The 19285-nt window shown below is 56.2% G+C and overlaps 1 protein-coding gene across 1 annotated transcript; it reads right to left on the bottom strand.

Annotated features, from left to right (window-relative positions):
- Positions 1 to 2977: 2977 nt before the first annotated feature.
- BSG (basigin (Ok blood group)) lies at positions 2978 to 19068 on the bottom strand. Its single transcript, XM_054398469.1, has 8 exons — positions 18987 to 19068; positions 12575 to 12731; positions 9959 to 10047; positions 9264 to 9391; positions 8234 to 8507; positions 4882 to 4906; positions 4493 to 4563; positions 2978 to 3827 (listed from the first exon to the last, which is right to left on the bottom strand). Exons 1-7 carry the CDS (start codon positions 19066 to 19068, stop codon positions 4506 to 4508), a joined length of 813 nt encoding a protein of 270 aa, XP_054254444.1. The 3' UTR covers positions 2978 to 3827; positions 4493 to 4505.
- Positions 19069 to 19285: the final 217 nt, after the last annotated feature.

Here is a 19285-nt window from a genome sequence, read left to right as displayed (position 1 = left end):
GCTCCCTCCGCCGGTACAGCCCGGTACCGGACACCGACACGTGCTGCCGGCCACCGGCACTGCACACCGGCTACCAGCCCCCGGCAGCGCAGCCCTCGGTGCGCGGCCGGTCCGGTCGCTGCTCACCGGGGGCTGGCATTTCAGGGCCGGCTGCAGGGAGGCTGAGAGGGTTCCTCTCTACCGGGAGAAGCCGAAGGGTAACGATGCAGGCTCCTCCGGGAAGATCCCGGTTGGAAGAAAGAGAATTTTTCCCAGCCAGGACAAGTGGCCACTGGAATCATCTCTCCATGGACGAGGTGGAGTCCCCCACATTGGACACGTTTAAGATTCGGCTGGAGAAGGGCTGGGCCAGCTTGCCTAGACCAGGCTTTGCTAAGAAAGGTTGGCCCAGACGATCCTTAAGGTCCCTTCCAACCTGAGAGTCTGTGATTTCCCCCCCTGGGGCTCCAGAGCCAAACAGCCCCTGGCCCAGCCACCCTGCTGGGGTGGGAATGCTCTAGGTGATGCCCGTGTTCACAGAATCATGGAATTGTTTCCTTTGGAAAAGCTAAGATCTAAACCTAACACCACTGTGGCCATTAAACCCTGTCCCCAAGTGCCATGGCCACAGGAATCTTGAACAGCTCCAGGGATGGGGACTCCACCACCTCCCTGGGCAGCCTGTTCCAGTGCCTGACCACTCTTGCAGCAAAGAAAGTTTTCCTCATCTCCAACCCAGGGACTGACACCCCCAGGACAGGGCAGCTCCTGCATGTTCCAGAAAGAACTTGAGCCAGAGATTGCAGCTGGACACCACCAGGGCACCCACACCAGGCACAGCCAGGCCCAGTGCTTCAGATACCAGGAAGAGGTCATTGGAACCAGCACCTGCAGCTCTCCACCCCAGGAACAGGATCCTCCTGCTGGGCACAGGCACGGGGGCACAGCTCTCACAGCCCTGGTTCTGCAGGCTCAGGGCAGGGCAAGGCTTGTCTGGGGTTATGGTGCCACACAGGCAACGTGGCCACGGTGAGTGGCACCATCTGCTGTCCACAGTGCAGGACGGCTGGCCCCTGCCCATGCCCAGCCCCTCATGCTGGCTGTGGCCAGAGCCAGCCCTGCTCCATGCCCAGGGTGGAGACCAGGCAGCACTGCAGCCCCTACCCTGAGCCCCCCATGACAGGGTACCCTAAAAACCTTCCTCCGGCTGCCAGCAGGCTCTCAGGTCGCCCCTTAGCCTGGCATAGCTGCCAGCTACAGCCCACTTCTCCAAACCACCCTGAGCACAGTGCTGGCCCCAAACGCCCCCGGGAGCCCCCATTAAGCTGAGGCTGTGGCTTAACCTGAGCAGAAGGCTGAAGCCCCCACAGCAAACATGCCCTGCCCAGCAAGGCAGCAGGACTGTGCCCCAGGGCCGTGTTCCCTTCCAGGAAGAGCATGGGTGGGTGCTCTGGGCACTGCCAGGACCCTGCTTGGTCTCTGCTGTGGCAGAACTGTGGGTGATGCCATATCAAGCTTTGCACAGGGCCAGAGGGAGCAGGATTGTGCCACAGGGCCTTGTTCCCTCCCAGGAAGAGCATGGGTGGGTGCTCTGGGCACTGCCAGGACCCTGCTCGGCCTCTGCCTGCTTGGTCCTGCTCCCTCTGGCCCTGTGCAAAGCTTGATATGGCACCACCCAGGGCTCTGCCACGGGCCGAGCAGACCAAGCAGGGTCCCTGCAGTGCCAAGCATGCTCTCCCCAGGATGGAGCAGGGCTCTGTGGCACAGGATCCTCACGCAGAGGTTGATACGGCAGCACCCAGAACTCCACCACAGCAACTGCTGCGGGCGAGCAGGTCCAGCAGAGAGCAGCAGAAGCTGCTCCATCCCTCCCTCAGCTCCCGGGGCTGTTTTCCCTGCCCTAACCCCGGCGTCAGCTCTGCCAGAACAAAAGGCACAAGCGGTGCTTTGTTGCTGGGGGCGGGGAGAGGGCCCGGGAAGCCAGGTCAGGCAGGCCCCCCTCATCCTCATCAAGGAAACGAAGCCAGGCATTGATTTTTTTTTTATTTTTTTTCCCCCCCTTTTCCAGCAGGCTGCAAAAGGCTTGCATAACCTACTTACGTGCTGCAGAGCCATGCTGCCTGGCCAGCCCCGAGGCCAGCCTGCCTGCCAGACAGGCAGCAGAAGCGGTGTTGGCATCAAGTGGGTCTGGAGCACCACTGCTGTCAGCTCTGGGGGGCAGTAGATCTGCCCAGGAAGGTGCAGGGAGAAGTGTTTGGCTCCAGGGTGAGGCCACAAGGCTCACCAGGATGGGCAGAGCTCCATGGTCACCCCCTCCCCTCAGAAGCCTACTGCTGGCAGCAGGTAGAGGACTCCTCCCCTCCTCTTTGCGGGCATTAAGGCAGCAAAAGCTTCAGCCTTTTGCTTCCCACCTCCCTCTCCCCTTCCAGGGAAGAGGAAGGTGAAGGAAAAATAGCTGCCTGGAGCTCAAGGGACAGAAGCTGCACAGCCTGCAGGTTGGGGCCAAGGCCCTGACCTCACAAGCCACAAGAGGAAGAGTTTGGGGAGCAGGGGGAGGTGGTGGCCCCAGTGCTGCCCTGAGCTCTTGCAGGGGAGGGAGCACCACTTGCCTGCCTCCCTTCACAAGGACTTGAGCACCCCTGGAGCTGCAAAGTGATTTAGAGCACAGGCTGGCACTCAAGTGAGACTGAGGATTGTGGTCTAGAGCCTGAAAGGAGTCAGCAGGTCAGGTACTCCAGGGTGGGGGAGCAGCAGGAGGGAAGAGACCAAAGCACAGAGGTGGAAAAAGGAGAAGAAAAAAAAAAAAAAAAAAAAGAGAGGAATCATCTTTATTTGTGAAGTGTTACAGATGGAACAGGTCAAAGCTACCCAGCAATAAAGGTGTTAAGACTCCACTGAGCATTCATCTGCTTTCAGGCTCCTGTCACATCCTGCTGGCTCAAGCCCCCCTGGGAGTTGTCCCACACACACCCCAAGCCCCCCTGGGAGTTGTCCCACACACACCCCAAGCCCCTCTTCTTCACCCTGCCCCCAAGCAGCAGCTCCAGCTGAAACCTTGACAGAGCCACAAAAGAAGTTCACAGCAGCTGTGCCCTGCTCCTGGCTGTGTGTCTCACTGAGGAGAGCTCTGGGAGGAGCTGATGGCACCAGGGCAGGTGGAGTGGCACAGCCCTGGTGGCCCTTCCAGGACATGTGCCACTCCCACCCTAGGAAAGGTGCAGCCTTGCTCAGGTAGAAGATACACAACCACCTCCTAAGCCCTTCTGGGTCAAGTCAGATCACCTCCAGAGGGGCACCAGAGCATCTCCACCCCACCCAGCAGGCAGGAGCAGAGGTACAGGGACAAGGCCAGGCAGGTCCCAAAGCTGGGCAGTGGGGCAGGGCAAAAGGAGGGCACATCAGGACAGCCCTGCCCAGCACATTCTGATCTCCCCAGAGCTAGGAGAGAAGATTTCCTCCTCCCTCTGCACCAACAGAGAAACCTAGGACAGAGACAGCCAGTGGCCTACACTACCAGGATCAGGGGTTTACATTTACAGGTAGAAGAAAAAAAAAAAACAAACAAAAAAACCAACCAACCAACCAAAACCAACCCTCCCACAACTCTGTTTTCTTTTTATTAAAAAAAAAAAAAAGTGTGTTTCAGATTCTACAACTTAAAAAGTTCCTTTAGAAAGTGAAGTAACTGAATTGCAAGGACACACTAAAAAGTACTCCTGATGCTATTTTACCAAAAAAAACAAAAAAAAACAAAAAACAAAACCCAAACAAAAAAAAAAAAAACCAAAACCCAAAACAAATTAGAAAGAAATAAAATTGTCCAGATCAGTTCTTCATCTCCAAGTCACCTGTCAGGAAAAAAAACAAAAACAAAAACAAAAAGACAGTGAGATAATCCCAGTTGTACCAGTAAGGCTCAGCTGTGCTGGAGGGGCTGATGGAGCTGGACAGGGCAAAGCTGTGGGTTAGGACTTATCTCTCCTGCTTGAGTCTAGGGCAGGAGCCTCCAGCCAGTCCAGCTTTAGAGCAAATTCAGCCTTCCCTAGGCCCTCAGCACCAGCCCAGCCCTTCCCCAGACCCTCAGCACCAGCCCAGCCCTTCCCCAGGGGCCTCAGAGCCCTGCAGCAGAGTCCAGCACTACTTCTCCTCCTCCTCCTCCCCTGCTCTGTCTGGGCAGAAGCCACACTGCTGACCCCCCACCACAGGCACTCCAAGCAGCTCTGGCAGGTTCCTACAGGGCTACTAATGGTCCATGTTTGAGCTTCCCTCCCCTCTCCCCAGATCCTACGGGATGAGGTTGGGTCAGGAGTGCCACTGGCTGCATGGATGCTTCTCCCAGAGACCCCTGCTTGCCGAGACAGGAGCTGGGCCTGAGCCCCTGGTAGAGCAGAGCTCCAGCCAGGACACAGCCAGAGCTGGGCACACCCCGGGCACTGTGAGGAGGTGAAAAAAGCTGGCACACAGCAGCTGCCTCTGGGCACACAGCAGCTGCCTCTGGGCACACAGCACTCACCTGGGCCCTGCTGTTAGTTTGCGTTCCGCTGGCGGACGTTCTTGTCCTTGTGGTTGGTGGCATTGCTCTTCCTGCCAGGAGGAGAAGGAGCAGTGAGGAAAAAAAAAAAAACAAAAAAACCAAAACACACCAAAAGCCTCACCCTGGCACTGGTGTCATTCAGACCCAGGTGATGGTCAAGATGAGATCAGTCACCAGAGCAGTGTCACACACTGGTGCCACCCCAGGATGTGGTCCGTAAGACATTAAATGGACCACGGCGGGGGGGAACGTCCCCCAACCCACAGAGCTAATCCCCTCCTGGCATTCCCACCCCAGAGCAGATTCCCCAGATGGATGTGGATCTACCAGGCCAGATCTGGCTAGACAGGAAAAAGCAGGGTACTCACAGTGGTGCAGAACCTCCATCATCATCTTCACAGCCAGGACGAGCATGGAAAGAAAGAACAAACAGCATCAGGGCACAGCACGTCCAAAGTAATCCAAAGTCACCTCTGGAACCTTCTGGGTGCTGCATTCCAGACAGGTTACAGACACATGGGATACTGCTGCCTGCACAGGACTGCACCCAAAAGGTCACCTCACCCCACAGGGGCTCTTGTTTCACCAAGGGGCTGGCAGGGCAGGGAGCTGCTTCTTAGCAGAGCACAACCCAGCCCTGCGTGAGAGTTGTAAGCTGCTTCTTGTCTAAGTTTAGACAAGGCACAAAGTTAAGGCACAAGCCCCTGTCAGGCAGCTGATTCTGCTGGCCCAGGGGCAGCTTGGCTGGCAGGGGAAGAGTCACCACCACCACCCAACCTGGCAGGAGAAGAGAGTCACCACCACCACCCAACCTGGCAGGAGAAGAGAGTCACCACCACCACCTCCCAACCTGGCAGCAGAGCTCAGGTCTGGCACCTCCTCAAACCTGAGAGCACAGCACTGGAGGCCCAGAGGGAAGCAGCCAGGCAGTCCCTGCAGGAGCACTGCTGGGAGCTGAAGTCTGTTTTAAACATTCCCAACCTAGGCACCCTCAGCTCCCCAGGCAGCAGCCTTCCCACCACCACCACCACCTGGGGAAAAGCCACAGATCCACAGCACCACCCGTCCGGGCAGCTCCTGAACTTCCACACCAAGCCAAGGGGATCCCAGACAGGGTGTTATAGGAAGGAGGATTTCAGGAAGGAGGATTTCAGCAGCAGGAAACCCTCCTCCCTCCCAGCACAGCAGAACAAAGACACCACACACACATCCCCCCCCCCACATTCTTGCTACAGCTAAGAGAACCTCTGCCAACACCTGCCAAGCCCTGGGGCCTTTCACCAGCTCCTTGCAATTTGCCCCCCCCCCCCCCCCTCCAAAAGAAGGCTTCCCAGGCTCCCCTCAAACAGCACCAAGCAGCAAGGCCCAGGCTCAGAGCACTGGCACTGCCAACGGGCACCAGGATCTGCACACAGCTGGTGAGAGGACAGATGGAGACATGGCTGCAGCCATCTCCTACTTACCATGCAAGGTGGCACCCAGCAGCAGAGGAGGGAAGAGTGGAGAGGTAACACCAGCAAGGACATCAGACCACACAAGAGTCAAGCCTCTCCCCATCCTGGCTAACAGGGAGCAGAGCCAGCTCACCACCACACACCACGAGGGACAGCATTTGTCCAAGCTGTGCCTTACTGTCACCACCCCCCTCCAAAAGGAGCAAAGGGACAAAGACTTTTAAGGGAGAGAGAGAGAAGCACTTTACAGCAGGAAAGCACAAAGCTGTGTGTTTGTCAGACAGCTGTTGGTATCCTCACAACCCACAAGCACTCAGGAACTCAGCCAGGCAGCATCAGAACACCAGGGCACACATCCTGCCTTCAGCTGCCACAGCTCTGACATGAGCTGGACCAGGCTGATGGCGTCAGAAACCAGATCACTCCACACCCAGGCTGGAGGGTTTGGAAGTTGTTTTGCTGGAAGATGAAGCTACAAGATCCTGGAGAAGGCCTTCAGCCAAGGGTGGCTGAGGGCAAACCATCTCCTTAGCAGAACACCCCAAACCCTGCAGCCAGGGGAGGGCTATCTGCCTACAGCCCCCCTGCTGCACCCCACAGCACTCATCCTGCTGGATGTGTGTGTCCCCCACAGGGGGCTGAGGGGCCTGAGCAGGAAGGATGCTGAACATTTACACTTCATTGTTCCCGGGATCAGACAAGGGGAGGGGCAGCTGGGCCAAGACAATGCAGATCCCAAGATAAGGAAAGGGAGGAGCTGATACTTCCAGAACAGATTAAAAGATAGCCCTGGGCTCTGAGAGTCAGGATGGGAGGGCCTGAAGATCCCAAACAGATCCAGGACCTGCACCTGAGTTCAGCTAAGCACAGTCCTGTGGAGCAACTGACACAGGACCCAGCAGCACCAGCAAAGCTCTTCAGACATCAGCTGCTGCTCAGCTGCCAGAGGCAGCCCCATCCTGGAGCCACCATTCTGAACCCCTCCAGGAAAGTGCAGAGCAGCTGCTGGAGACAAAAGGGTCAGGCTGGCCTGTGCTCAGTCTTATCTGGCTGCAAGATCCAAGGCACAGCTTTGCCCAAGGGCTGGCACAAACACTGCAATTACTTGCAGCTTCCTGGCTCTGTAGCCTGGTAAAGACTTCACCAGGGTGTTAGAAGTGCCCTGAGAAGCAAGCCTCAAACTAACACCCATCTGATGGAGTTGCTCTGCAGGACAGGACAAGGGGCAATGGTTTGAAACTGCAGCAGGGCAGATTTAAGTTGGGCATAAGAAGGGAATTCTTCCCACTGAGGGTAGTGAAATACTGGAACGGGTTCACCCAGGGATGTGGTGGAGGCTCCATCCCTGGAGATGTTCAGGATCAGACTGGATGTGGCCCTGGGCAGCCAGGGGGGTTGGACAAGACACCCTTTGAGGCTCCCCTTCCAACTTGATGCAAGCTGTGAATCTGAGTATTTTGCCTGCACCCAGAAAGATTTAACCCAAACACCTCTAAGACTGAACCCCAGCACCTCCAACCTCCATCTGATGAAGTTCTCTGCAGGAACATCTCAGCTGCACCCAAGAAGTTACTTGGATCTTTCCAGGAAGATTCAACCCCCAGCACCTCTAAGATTTCAACCCCCAGCACCTCTAAGATTTCAACCCCCAGCACCTCCAACCTCCATCTGATGAAGTTCTCTGCAGGAACATCTCAGCTGCACCCCACAAGTTACTTGGATCTTTCCAGAAGGTTCTGAGCCCAAGCACCTCTAAGGTTCTGAGCCCAAGCACCTGATGAAGTTCTCTGCAGGAATATCTTGGCTGCACCCTACAGAAAGATTTCACCCCAGCACCTCCACGACCCTCACCCCAGCACCTCCAAACCTCCATCTGATGAAGTTCTCTGCAGGAACATCTCAGCTGTACCCTACAAGTTACTTGGATCTTTCCAGAAAGGTCTCACCCCAAGCACCTCTAAGGGTCTCACCCCAAGCACCTGAAGTTCTCTGCAGGAACATCTTGGCTGCACCCTGCAGAAAGATTTCACCCCAGCACCTCCACGACCCTCACCCCAGCACCTCTAACCCCCATCTGATGAAGTTCTCTGCAGGAACATCTTGACTGCACCCTACAGAAAGGCTTCACCCCAGCACCTCCACGACCCTCCCCCCAGCACCTCCACGACCCCCACCTGACCGACGGTTCTCCGCAGCAACATCTCAGCAGCACCCTCCAAGTTACTTGCACCTAGCCAGAGAACGATTTCACCCTACCACCTCTTACCATCGAGCACCTCATCTGGCTTCCTCCTCTTCTCGTAGATGAAGATGATGGTGACGAGGACCAGCACCTCAGCCACGATGCCCAGGAAGGGCCAGAGCGCCGCCAGGCGGCTGCGGACGCGCAGGTTGACGACGGCGCCGCTGGTGCCGTAGGCGTTGGTGCCGTTGCAGTGGTAGTCTCCCGTGTCCTCCTCGATGTTCAGCTTCAGGATGCGCAGCTCTGTCTTGTTGCCACTGCTCTTGATGATGTACCTGCCAGAGCCGTTGAGGATGGGCTGGAGGGAAAGGGGAGAGAAGACAAAAGGGCCCTCAGGGCAGCGCTTGGCGGCGGAGGAGCCGCTGTCCGCTCGCGCCTGTGCTGCTACGGGAACCTTCCTCACCGGGGCTGCTCAGGAGGCTGCTTCAAAAGAGCTGATTCCTGCTGGGATGGAATCCTGAAGTTCTCTTCCAGCCAAAGTGAAAGATCCAAGTCCAGCTGTTAACCCAACCCCACCATGGCCACCAAAGAATGGCCCCAAGAGCCGTGGCCAGGTGTTTCTTGAACACCTCCAGGGACGGATGGGGACTCCACCACCTCCCTGGGCAGCCTCTTCCAGTCCCTGACCACTCTCTTGCAGCAAAGAATTTTTTCCTCATCTCCAGCCTAACCCTCCCCTGGCACAATTTCAGGCCATTTTTTCTCTCATTCTATTGCCTGATCCTAGGGAGAAGAGCCCAACCCACAGCTCACTGCAGCTTCCTTCCAGGGAGGCGTAGACAGCAATGAGGTCTCCCCTCAGCCTCCTTTTCTCCAGACCCCACAACCCCAAGTCCTTCAGCTCCTGTTCTCCAGAACCTTCCCCAGATTCATTGCCCTTCTCTGGACCTGCTCCGAGCCCCTCAATGTCCTTCCTGGAGTGAGGGGCCCAAAACCAAATCCAGTACTCAAGATGTGGCCTCCCCAGTGATCACTGCCCTGCTCCTGTTGCCCACAGATGGGATCCTCCATCTCTTTGCAGGGAAGTAGGACAGGAAGAGCAGCAACCACTTACCTCTTGACCATTTTTACTCCAGACCCAAGTGACAACTGGGGGGAAAGAGGCACTCTTGCAGGTCAGCACACCAGTGTCCCCCTCATTCCCATGCTCAGATTTCTTGTATGCTGTCACTTGTGGTGGAACTGTGGCCAGAGAAAGAAAAAAACAAAAATCAGACCCAAAGTGTTGCACCCCCTGCAGCTCACCTCAGCAGAATCCAAGCTACCCAACAAAACCTGACTCCAGCTGAAGAAACTGAGAGCTTTGTTCCCTTCACTTGCCCATTGTTTGGCAGTTTTTTGAGCAACTTGGTCTAGGGGGAGGTGTCCCTGCCCATAGCAGGGAGGTTGGAACCAGATGATCTCCAAGGTCCTTTCCAACCCAACCCATTCCACCATTTTCACAGCTGCTTCAAGAAAGCTTCAGAGAGATTTGCCCACCAGGTATTACTCCTCTCCCATTCTTCTTGTGGGAAGATGTCCACAGCAGAAAGCTGATTTAATGTAAGGCCCAAGAGGTGATCCTGCAGACATTGACTTGCCTGATCCAATGGAGCTGCCTGCCAGAGCAAGTCTGGCAGCAGATGTGTAGAGTCCTGCAGCCCAATCAGTAAAGGGCTAGAAGCAGCTCTTTGAGATGTTGGAAAGAGCCCAAAGCTCCCTGCCCAGCAGATCAGAGCTTCCCCTCCTCAGAAGGAAACATGAAGTTACCTGAAACATTCACTTGTCCTTTCACCACTGGGTTTGCTTTGTAGACACACTCATAGACACCAGAGTGCTCCTCCATCTTCCCCTCAATCCTGTCAAAACCAGGATGGCAGATGACCAATCAGCACAAGTGACTTACCCATGAAGAGACCAAACCCCACACCCATGGAAGCACCATCTGGAAGCATCAACCATCTCCTCCCCAGGCACCTTCTCCCACTCCATCATCTTCCTACAGCAACCCAACCCTCCACCTTCTCTCCCCACACTGAGGATGGGTCAGAATTCCACCTCCCCCAAGTCTGACACTCAGTGATCACTGACACCTCCTGATCTTCTGTCCCAAATCCCTAAACCCAGCAGCTTCCACTCCCTAACCCAAGGCACTTTTGCCATCAAGCCCTAGACTGTTAGCTAGATGAGGAAACCCAGGAGCACCAAGCCACCCTCAGCAAGCACAGGACCCTGTGTACCCTTCAGAAACAGCCAACTCCATCCTCATCCTCCTCCTCCTCCTTCCATACCCCAAGGCTCTTGAAACAACCACCTCGAGCCCAAAGTGTGAGGTGCCCCAAGAAACAACCACCTCGAGCCCAAAGTGTGAGGTGCCCCAAGAAACAACCACCTCGAGCCCAAAGTGTGAGGTGCCCCAAGAAACAACCACCTCGAGCCCAAAGTGTGAGGTGCCCCAAGAAACAACCACCTCGAGCCCAAAGTGTGAGGTGCCCCAAGAAACAACCACCTCGAGCCCAAAGTGTGAGGTGCCCCAAGAAACAACCACCTCGAGCCCAAAGTGTGAGGTGCCCCAAGAAACAACCACCTCGAGCCCAAAGTGTGAGGTGCCCCAAGAAACAACCACCTCGAGCCCAAAGTGTGAGGTGCCCCAAGAAACAACCACCTCGAGCCCAAAGTGTGAGGTGCCCCAAGAAACAACCACCTCGAGCCCAAAGCGTGAGGTGCCCCAAGAAACCACCACCTCGAGCCCAAAGTGTGAGGTGCCCCAAGAAACAACCACCTCGAGCCCAAAGTGTGAGGTGCCCCAAGAAAGTCCTCATCAGCACAACCCAGGACACAGCCAGACACCAACCCTGCAGCTCCCCAGTAATGGTGACAAGAATGAGCTGAGGACAAGGGGTTCAGAGGGAAGCCCACTCAAACACAGGACGAGGAAACACCCCAGCTGGGCTGCTCCACGCGTAGGGAGAACCTCTCCCTCACTCTCCTTCGCTCACAAAGCTGCTGCAATGAGATTTCGTGGATTAGGCTGCAGCACACCAGACTCTCTCACGCTGCAGCTGAGCGATGCCTGCTGGAGGGAAGGGGCAGGCCAAGTTTTGGCCCCCATGGCTGGGGGTGGGACAAGAGGCTGTTTGTTAGGCTCCGCCACGCACGGCGCTTCCCACTTCCAAAAAGCGCCGAGGGAAGGGATTGAGGTCACGCGAGGGAGGCTGGGTTATAAATACTTTAATCCTTGTTCAGCTCCCTGTTGCTATGGGGAGCCAGGCACGTCGGCAGTGCCACACAAAAGGACATGGTGCCTCCACAGCTGCTGGGTCACTGCCAGTTGGGCCTGGCTGCGAGCAAAAGGGGAAAGCTGGCTGCCTGCTCGCGGCGCGGCCGGGCATGCTGCTCCTGCCCACCCACAGGCCTCACAGGTTGCAGCAGGTGGGAAAGGATCCCCTCAAAGGGCATCTTGTCCAAGCCACCTGCAGTCAGCAGGGATGTCTTCAACTAGAGCAGGCTGCCCAGGGCCACCATTAAAAGTCTGACCTTGGAGGTTTTCTGCATCCCTGGGCAATCTCTTCCAGTATCTCGCCACCCTCCATTGTGAGGAGCTTCCTCCCTTGTGTCCTGCTCCAGCTTCAAACCACTCCTCCTGAGCACCAAAACATGCCCTGCAGGCAGCTTCCCAGCCTGCTCCCTAACAACAGTTGGGCTTTTGGAAAGGTACAGAAGCCCCAAAGGCAGGGAGAGCACATGCTGGAGCCTCTCATTCCACACAGGGCCTCTGGGGAGCAAGGAGCTGATGTCCTCCCCAAGAGCTCTATGGAACAGCTCTAGGAGTCCCAGCCATGCTGCAGCCAACAAGGCAGCTGAGCCCAGCTCAGCACCTGCAGAGACACAGGAAGCAGCAGAACTTTTCACTAAGAGGATATTGGTGAGCTGTAACTTTCCCTTTCTCCTCTTTTTTTGTCCCCTCCTCCCCATAAAGGAGGAAATTTGGGCCCTACCAAAACCGTGCTTAGCTCGAATTGTGCCAGGGGAGGGTTGGGTTGGATATGAGGAAAAATTTCTTTGCTGCAAGAGTGGTCAGGGATTGGAACAGGCTGCCCAAGGAGGTGGTGGAGTCCCCATCCCTAGAGGTGTTCAATTAAGGTGTGGCCATGGCACTTGGGGACATGGTTTGATGGCCATGGTGATGCTGGGTTGAAGGCTGGACTCAAGAAGTCTTCTCCAACCCAAACCATCCTCCAATTCTGTGACCTACCTCCTGTTCTGCAGTGTAAAGCAAGAGGGCAGGCACTTAGCTTTGGGTTCTGCTGGCAGGAAACAAAGTGCCTCTGGTAAACAGCCTGTCCCCCACTTTCAGGCTCCCCTCTGCCCCTGCCCCACACTCACGTGTAGCTGGTGGAAGTGCCTGAATCGGTGTCGGTCTGCAGGACCTTGTTCCCATGCACCCACTCGTGGCCCTCGATGCCAGAGTAGGGCCCACTCATGTTGCAGGTGAGGAGCAGCTTGCCAGCAACTGTGGCTACCTGAGCCTTGATGTCTGGACCTGCATTGGAAACAGCTCAAGTCAAGTTAACCTGAGGTACTGCTGTGCCCCATCCGAGAACCTTCACCACAGCGAACCAAACCCACAGCTCCTCGGCCCTGCCACAGCTTCCACTTACCTCTGCAGGCAGCTCCCCACCAGAACTGACCACACCAGCACAGGAAACTCCAAAACCAGGTGATTGAGGTCTGGTTACACCTAGTGATAGCTGCTGGTGCCCCTGTGCTGCTCCCAGCACAGGCAGGGCCTCTGCCATGTGCTCTGGACAATTCCAAGCCTCCTGCTGTCCCTACGGTGGGCACAGCCCCAGCAGTGTTCAATGAGCAATGGAAAAGGTCAAGCTCTGAAGGGCAGAGCAGAGCTCTCTCTGTTTAGGAGCCACCACCCTCCAGACTGAGCAGATGCAGACACCTCCAGGGACAAAACGGGTGGATGGCAGCAGAGACCCTCTTGTGAGACAAGACAGTGTGTGAGCTGTGAGCCCAAGGGTTATAGAAGCCTCCAGGGAGGACACACAGAACCATGGCTCCAGAAGGTCCTGGGCCTCCAGGTGCCAAGCAGCAGTAAATTATGCAACCTAAGATGACTCAGCTCTTTCAACTGGTAGGAGGCAGCCCCAGAACACAGTGACACAGCCCTGCTGGCATCACAGTTCCTACCCTTCACCCAACCTCAAAACTCCTGGAAGGAACAAATCCTGCAGGATGCTGACAGGCACTTGGCTGTTTCCTCCCACCCACCCAAGCTCCACTGGAAGAAGGTTCTGCTGGAGTCTGTGCTCCCTGGCAGGTTGATGCTGACCAGATTGCCACACTGATACCTTCAGGATGGCTGCCAAGGCCTCAGCAGGAGGCTGAGACACCCTCAAACCAGCCCAGTTTCCATCCTCAAACCAGCCCAGTTTCCATCCCTAGAAGCAGCCACCCATCAGCTCCCCCAACAACTCTGACCCCCAGCACTAAGCAGAGGCAAAGGAGCCACTTCCACAGGACAAAGCAACTACATCAACAACTGTTGCACACAGACAGGGCCACTTCAAAAACGGTTGCATCCAGAGGCTCAAAGCAGCTTTTGTTCCCCACAGCTTGAGGTGGCACTAGCAGGAAAGCAGAGCTTAAAGCAGGACCGGTCACCAGAGCAGGAGCTGGATGAGCTGCCAGGGAAAAGGACCAGTTTTGCCAGTGGTGGTTAGGGCAGAGTCTGGCACAGAATCAAGACTCAATTCTGCAGGTCAGCAGCAGGATTCGGAGGCAGTCGGGAAGGAGCAGGAACGTTGCAGGTCTTTGGCCCCAGGGAAAAAAACAAAACCAAACAAATGCCCCAAAAGGAGCAGGATTGCCAGGAGGGCATTTTGGTTGGGAAGCCACAACCCTTTTTGAGCAGGGCCATTTCAGGTGGAGCCACAGGTGGTGAGGGAGATGACAGAGGGTGGGAGCTCTCTCTCTGTTCTACAGCTTGGGGGAAGGCGGGAGGGTGAGGGAAGCTTTCGGGAACCACAGGACACAGGTGCAGGGCTTGGGGGGGGAGGGGGGGGCAGTGAGCATGGCAGGAGACTCGACATCAGTGTGCCAGCAAGTGCCCAGGCCTCGGAGGAGGGGGTGAGGGGGGTGCCCACTCACGTTGGATGACAAAAAGGTTTGCCTGGGAACGGATCCACTTGACTTTGGGGCTCTTCGACAAGTGGTTGCGGTCGGGGTCGTTGCTGGCCCGGCACTCGTACATGCCGGAGTCGTCTGCTGTGAGGTTGGCAATGGAGATGGTGCTGGTGGAGTGCAGGTTGTAGGTGGCGTTGATTTGGACACGGTCCTGCCGTGCCCCATCCCAGAGCTGAGCAGAGGTCTCATTGGGGTCGTTGCCCTCAAACCACCACTGGATCTCGGGGATGGGGTTGCCAACCGCCTCGCAGTGCAACTCGACGCTGTCCTGAGTCAGGCTCTTTTGAGACAGAGGTGACTTTATAAAACCAGCTACATGAGTTGGGAGAGGTATTAGTGCAAAGTGTTAGTTGCAAAAGCAAGAACGGACCCTCTACAAGCAGAGAAAAAAAAAAAAAAAAAAGAAAATGAATCCAGCCATTGAAAAGAGGCCACACACACAACCTTCAGACCGCTGTGCTCTTCCCTCCCTTCCCCTTCCACCTCGCTGAACTCTGCCCGCCTCAGACAGGGCTGGAGAGGCAACACAATTCCAAACAATACTTCTGTGTGCCTCTGCTCTGCAAAACTAGAGCAGGCAAACCGGCACGGGGGATTTCCACTGCTCAAACAAGAACCCCAACCCCCCCACGGCATCGCCTGCCTGCTGTGAGGGACAGGGGCACAGCAGGGAGCACAGCAGGGAGCTCACCAGGGGCAGAGCCAGAGCCTGCAGTCCTTCCGCAGCACTCACCAGCCCCCAGCTCCTCCAGTCCAGGATGAAACACCAAGAGAATTTGTTGCAAGGGCTTATCCACCACCATCACCCCCACCCTTTCCCCCCAGCTTTAGCATCCCCTGAGCTCTGGATGTGTCCATCCCTACTTGCTGCACATGCCTGAGGTCGGCTGACCATAACCCAGGGAGTGAACTGGGTCCTGGGCACCCCCATGGCTATGATGCCATCCCCAGGGCACACAGTGTGCTGCCACACAGCCCCTGAGCTGGCCCTGCTGTGTGCCCTGTGCTCACAATCTTCCATGGCTCTGCTCACCAAGATACCCAGCAGATACATTTTAAGCACGAAATACAGATCATTTTTTAGAGGGGGGGGGGTGGGTGGGAAGAATGTCTTGCAAACTGTGAGACGAGGCATAGCAGTGAGGAAACGATGTCTGGACCTGGCAGAAATCAGCCTTCTCCTCCCAGGGCAAGAGAAGCCTGCAGAGCTAAATTAGCAATCACCAGATTAAAGGCAGGAAAGGAGCCGCGGGGCTGGAGCTGTGCAGCTCCCCCGCAGCCAGAGGCTGAGGAGTCAGCTCTTCAAAACAAGACAGTCCAAAGGTGGATCCACAAACCACTGGACTGTGGAAAGCTCCACTGCCAAACATCTTCAGGCTGCCAGCCAACACACTGTGAGCAGCATCCCCCCCCTGCCAGGCACAGCCTGCCCAAACCGTGGCCAAGGAGCACAGCAGGGCCCCCGAGGAGCCACTCTGGGGAGGAGGGGGCAGGAAGGGAGGTTCTGGCAATATTGCTTCAGGAAAAGCCATCACCCACGGGACGGGGGTCATTTACGTGACTCAACCCCAGGCATGTTGAAGAAGAACTAGTTCAGAAGAATTCATTAAGCTTGCAACATGCTTCCTGCACAGACTGCACCTCAGATGTGCCCACAGCAGGTTCTCAGGGCATCCTGCGCTCCAAGAGGGCTTCCAGGAAATTAATTTGCTCAGCTGCTCAGCACTTAACAGTTCATGACTATGTACAACCCTCCACAGGAGTACAATGAGGTACAGGCATGACAGAGGTGGGGTGGGAGTGAGCATTTTGGTTGGGTTTGGAAGGTCTGGAGGTGTTTAAATAAGAAATCCTACAACCATTTCTTAGGAGGACCAGAAAACAAATCAAGATTATAAATCTGAGTTTGCTCAAACTCGAGGAAAACCACCAGTGAGTGAGCCTCAAGAGTCCCAAATACAACAGTTCTGCATTTATCAAAGGAAAAAATGAGCTCTCCATACTAAATTTTTTACAAGTCTGGAAGGCTAAACATACCTGGTTGAGGAAGGTAAGACCTGACCCTCCCCCAAAGCCACTGTTAGAAGGCTGCTGCTGAGTTTTTAAGAGTGGGAGATGATGGAGGTCCCCCAAAGGCATGTGGGGGGTAACCAGCTGTAGGCAGCTTCCCTCAGACTCCAAGCTTCCCTCCCAGAACAACCAAACTGCCTGTGCCAGATGGTTTTACCACCCCAGGCCTGCAATTAAACACTCCCAAACACCCAATTCTGAAGAGTCACAGAGTGGACTGCAGCAGCACTTGTCAGAGCCTGTCCCATTCTAACCACCACCTGATTCCAACTGGGAGCTTGTCGAGGGGGGTGGGAGGGAAGATCAAGGAGGGTTTGCAGATAGAAGGTGATTACTGCAAGCTGACCAAACACTCTGGTGCAAGGTTATTTGCTCCGAGTTAAAAAGGGCACTTTGGGCAGTTCCAACAGGCTGCAAAAGCTTCAGCACCTACCCCCAGCAAGCACCTTTTGCATTCACGTGGTGTTAATAACCTCCCCCACCCCACCCCCAACACAAAACGGAGCAGGCAACTAAAACCCCAGCACTCAGGGCTGGGGATAGAGCCAGGGAGCCCGGGGTAGAGGAGCACAGGCACCATCAACCCGCTGCCATCAATCAGAGGCTCAAATGTTTTCCAAACGGTGAGGGGCTGAGAGCTGAGCTGAGCTCACAGACCCCAGACACTCTTCAGAGATCTGAGCAGGCTTCTCCTGGGTGCAGGGCTGTGCCTGAAAGAGGTGGACAATGCTAAAGGCAGATAAAGCCCAGATAAGGCTCTCCAGAGCAACCTTCAAACTTAAAAACAACCTCCCCGCACCGAGCAGGAGTCGTCCCCGGGGTGTAAACAGTGTCTGGAACCCAGGGACCAGCTGAGCCTGGCAGCAGCCTGCTCCAACCCACAGCCCCTGCCACGACCTTTGTTTCTCAGCCTCAGAAGGGGATATCTGAGGCTCTGACCCTTTTTGACAGTTGCAGTTTGAAGAGAACATCTTTCATAGCCTAAATCAGCCACTGCTGAGAGGTTTCAGCTCACTTCCCAGTCCCCAGCTCTGCTAACCCCCAGGAGTCAGCAAAGGCAATTCCTGGTGGCTAACGGCACACTGAGCCCTACAGCCAGGGCAGGACACGAGTGTTACACAACCAACAGGCCTGCAGAGCAGAAGCTTTTCAGACCAAGGATAGAAACAGCCTTCCCCACATCTCGTTTGTGACAATCCCTCAGGAGAGAGATGGCTCAGGGGCAGTGCTCAGGGTGGCAGAGGGAGCAGCTGATGCGGGCAGTTTCAGGTTAGTTTATGAAACTCGTATTTTACCCCAAAAATATCAAGTTCAGGGCAAAGCTCTGCCTCACCCCCCAGAATTAAAACACAAGGAAACACTGGGAGTGGATACTTAGGTCACTGCCCTTGATTTTTAAGAATCCTCCTGCTCTTTCACCTTCAGTCACTGAATTCGGCTCAACTACACTGAAGTCAGTCTGATGCCAAAAAGAGGCTACAAATTTTTGAGTACCCAACATGCTACAGAGCCAGGAACAAGAGCCCACCACTCACTTTACCACCAGCACCTCCTGCAGCAGGTCTGAACCAGGGACTGAAGAGTCCTCCAGGCAAAAACCATCACCATCTTTGTGTGTGTGTGTGTGGCCCCACACACCAACCTTCCATGCCAGCTCAAGAAGTGAGAAAAGTCAACGTCAGAGCAAACTGCAGCTCGTTGGACTTCGAAACACCCAACCACAGGCTCCTGCAATTCCCAACTCCCCACCGCACATCATCCATGGCCCCAGCCCAAAAGCAGGCATTGTTTCCTCCTCATTAGGGGATTATCCACTTAAGCACCATGTGAACATCTTGGAGGCTTTAAAGCCTCGAGATCTCTTACTCCTCATAAGCCCCTGGAAATACCCAAAGAAGTGGCTACAAGAAATAAAAATCCCTCATTTTATATCGTAGAGGAAAACCAGCTCAGCTCCGTCCTTCCATTTCAGGGACTGCAAGATGTCCCTTCCCGGGGGAACCGACGCTAAGGGGTCGGCCGAGCTCCCACCAGAACGCAGGATGTGCCTCAGGCGACCCTCGGGCTCCAGCCGGGGCTCGCCCGGCCCCTCAGCGCCGCTTCACCGGCTCCGCTCCGAGCCCCACGGGTTAGCCCGCCCCTCCCCGGCCCCGCCCGCCGTGCGACGTGCCTCGCCGCAGGCCGCCCTCGCCGCTGTTTGCTCGGCCCCGGCGACTCCACCGGTAGCTCCAGCACTGCTCACCCCACCCCCTCCACCGGCGGCAGCGGCGCCGCCCGGGCACACCAGGGAGCTCTAAAGCCCCCCGAGCACCCCCGCATGCTCCCAACCCTCTGGGCTCCCCCTTTCCCCCCCATGGAGCCAGACTTCCCCCTCAGAGCCCTGCAAATCCCCCCATAAGACCTCGCCGGGGAGCTCCCCTCAGCGTCTTCCCCCCACCTCTCCTCAGGGCCTCGTGGCCTAAAACGGCCCCGGAGAGCGGCGGTGCGGCCGAAATCAGCCCTCCCCTCCCCGGTCCCCCGCATTCCGTACTTGTCCCCGCGGCGCCGGTGACCATCCCGCCGAAGAGGAGAAGCGCCAGGAGCCCGCAGGACGCCACCATGCCCGCCACCATCTCCACCCGTGCTCCGCGGCCCGCCGCACCGCCCCGCTATAAGCGCCGCGCCGGGGCACAGAGGAGGGAGCGGGGCCAGGGCGGGCCACGCCCCGATCGCCACCCCTTCGGCCAATCGCTGCTCCCTCCGACGAATTGTCCCACCCACCCCGGCGTGACCAATCAGAGAGAAGAGCTGGCAGAGCCCTTCTCCCCCTTCTAGCCCCCCACTCGCAAA

This window comes from Indicator indicator, unplaced genomic scaffold (genome assembly GCF_027791375.1).
Source record: "Indicator indicator isolate 239-I01 unplaced genomic scaffold, UM_Iind_1.1 iindUn_scaffold_54, whole genome shotgun sequence".
NCBI lineage: Eukaryota > Metazoa > Chordata > Aves > Piciformes > Indicatoridae > Indicator > Indicator indicator.
Note: the sequence above shows the minus strand (reverse complement) of the source record. Positions and strands in the feature narration are given on the sequence as shown.

Excerpts from the sequence above, each read along its gene's own strand:
- BSG (XM_054398469.1), bottom strand. The coding sequence starts at position 19,068 with ATGGTGGCGGGCATGGTGGCGTCCTGCGGGCTCCTGGCGCTTCTCCTC. Across the intron at positions 10,048-12,574 it reads GGCACTTCCACCAGCTACAC|GATTGAGGGGAAGATGGAGG; the intron begins GTGAGTGTGGGG and ends TGGTTTTGACAG. Across the intron at positions 4,564-4,881 it reads GATGGAGGTTCTGCACCACT|GAAGAGCAATGCCACCAACC; the intron begins GTGAGTACCCTG and ends TCCTCCTGGCAG.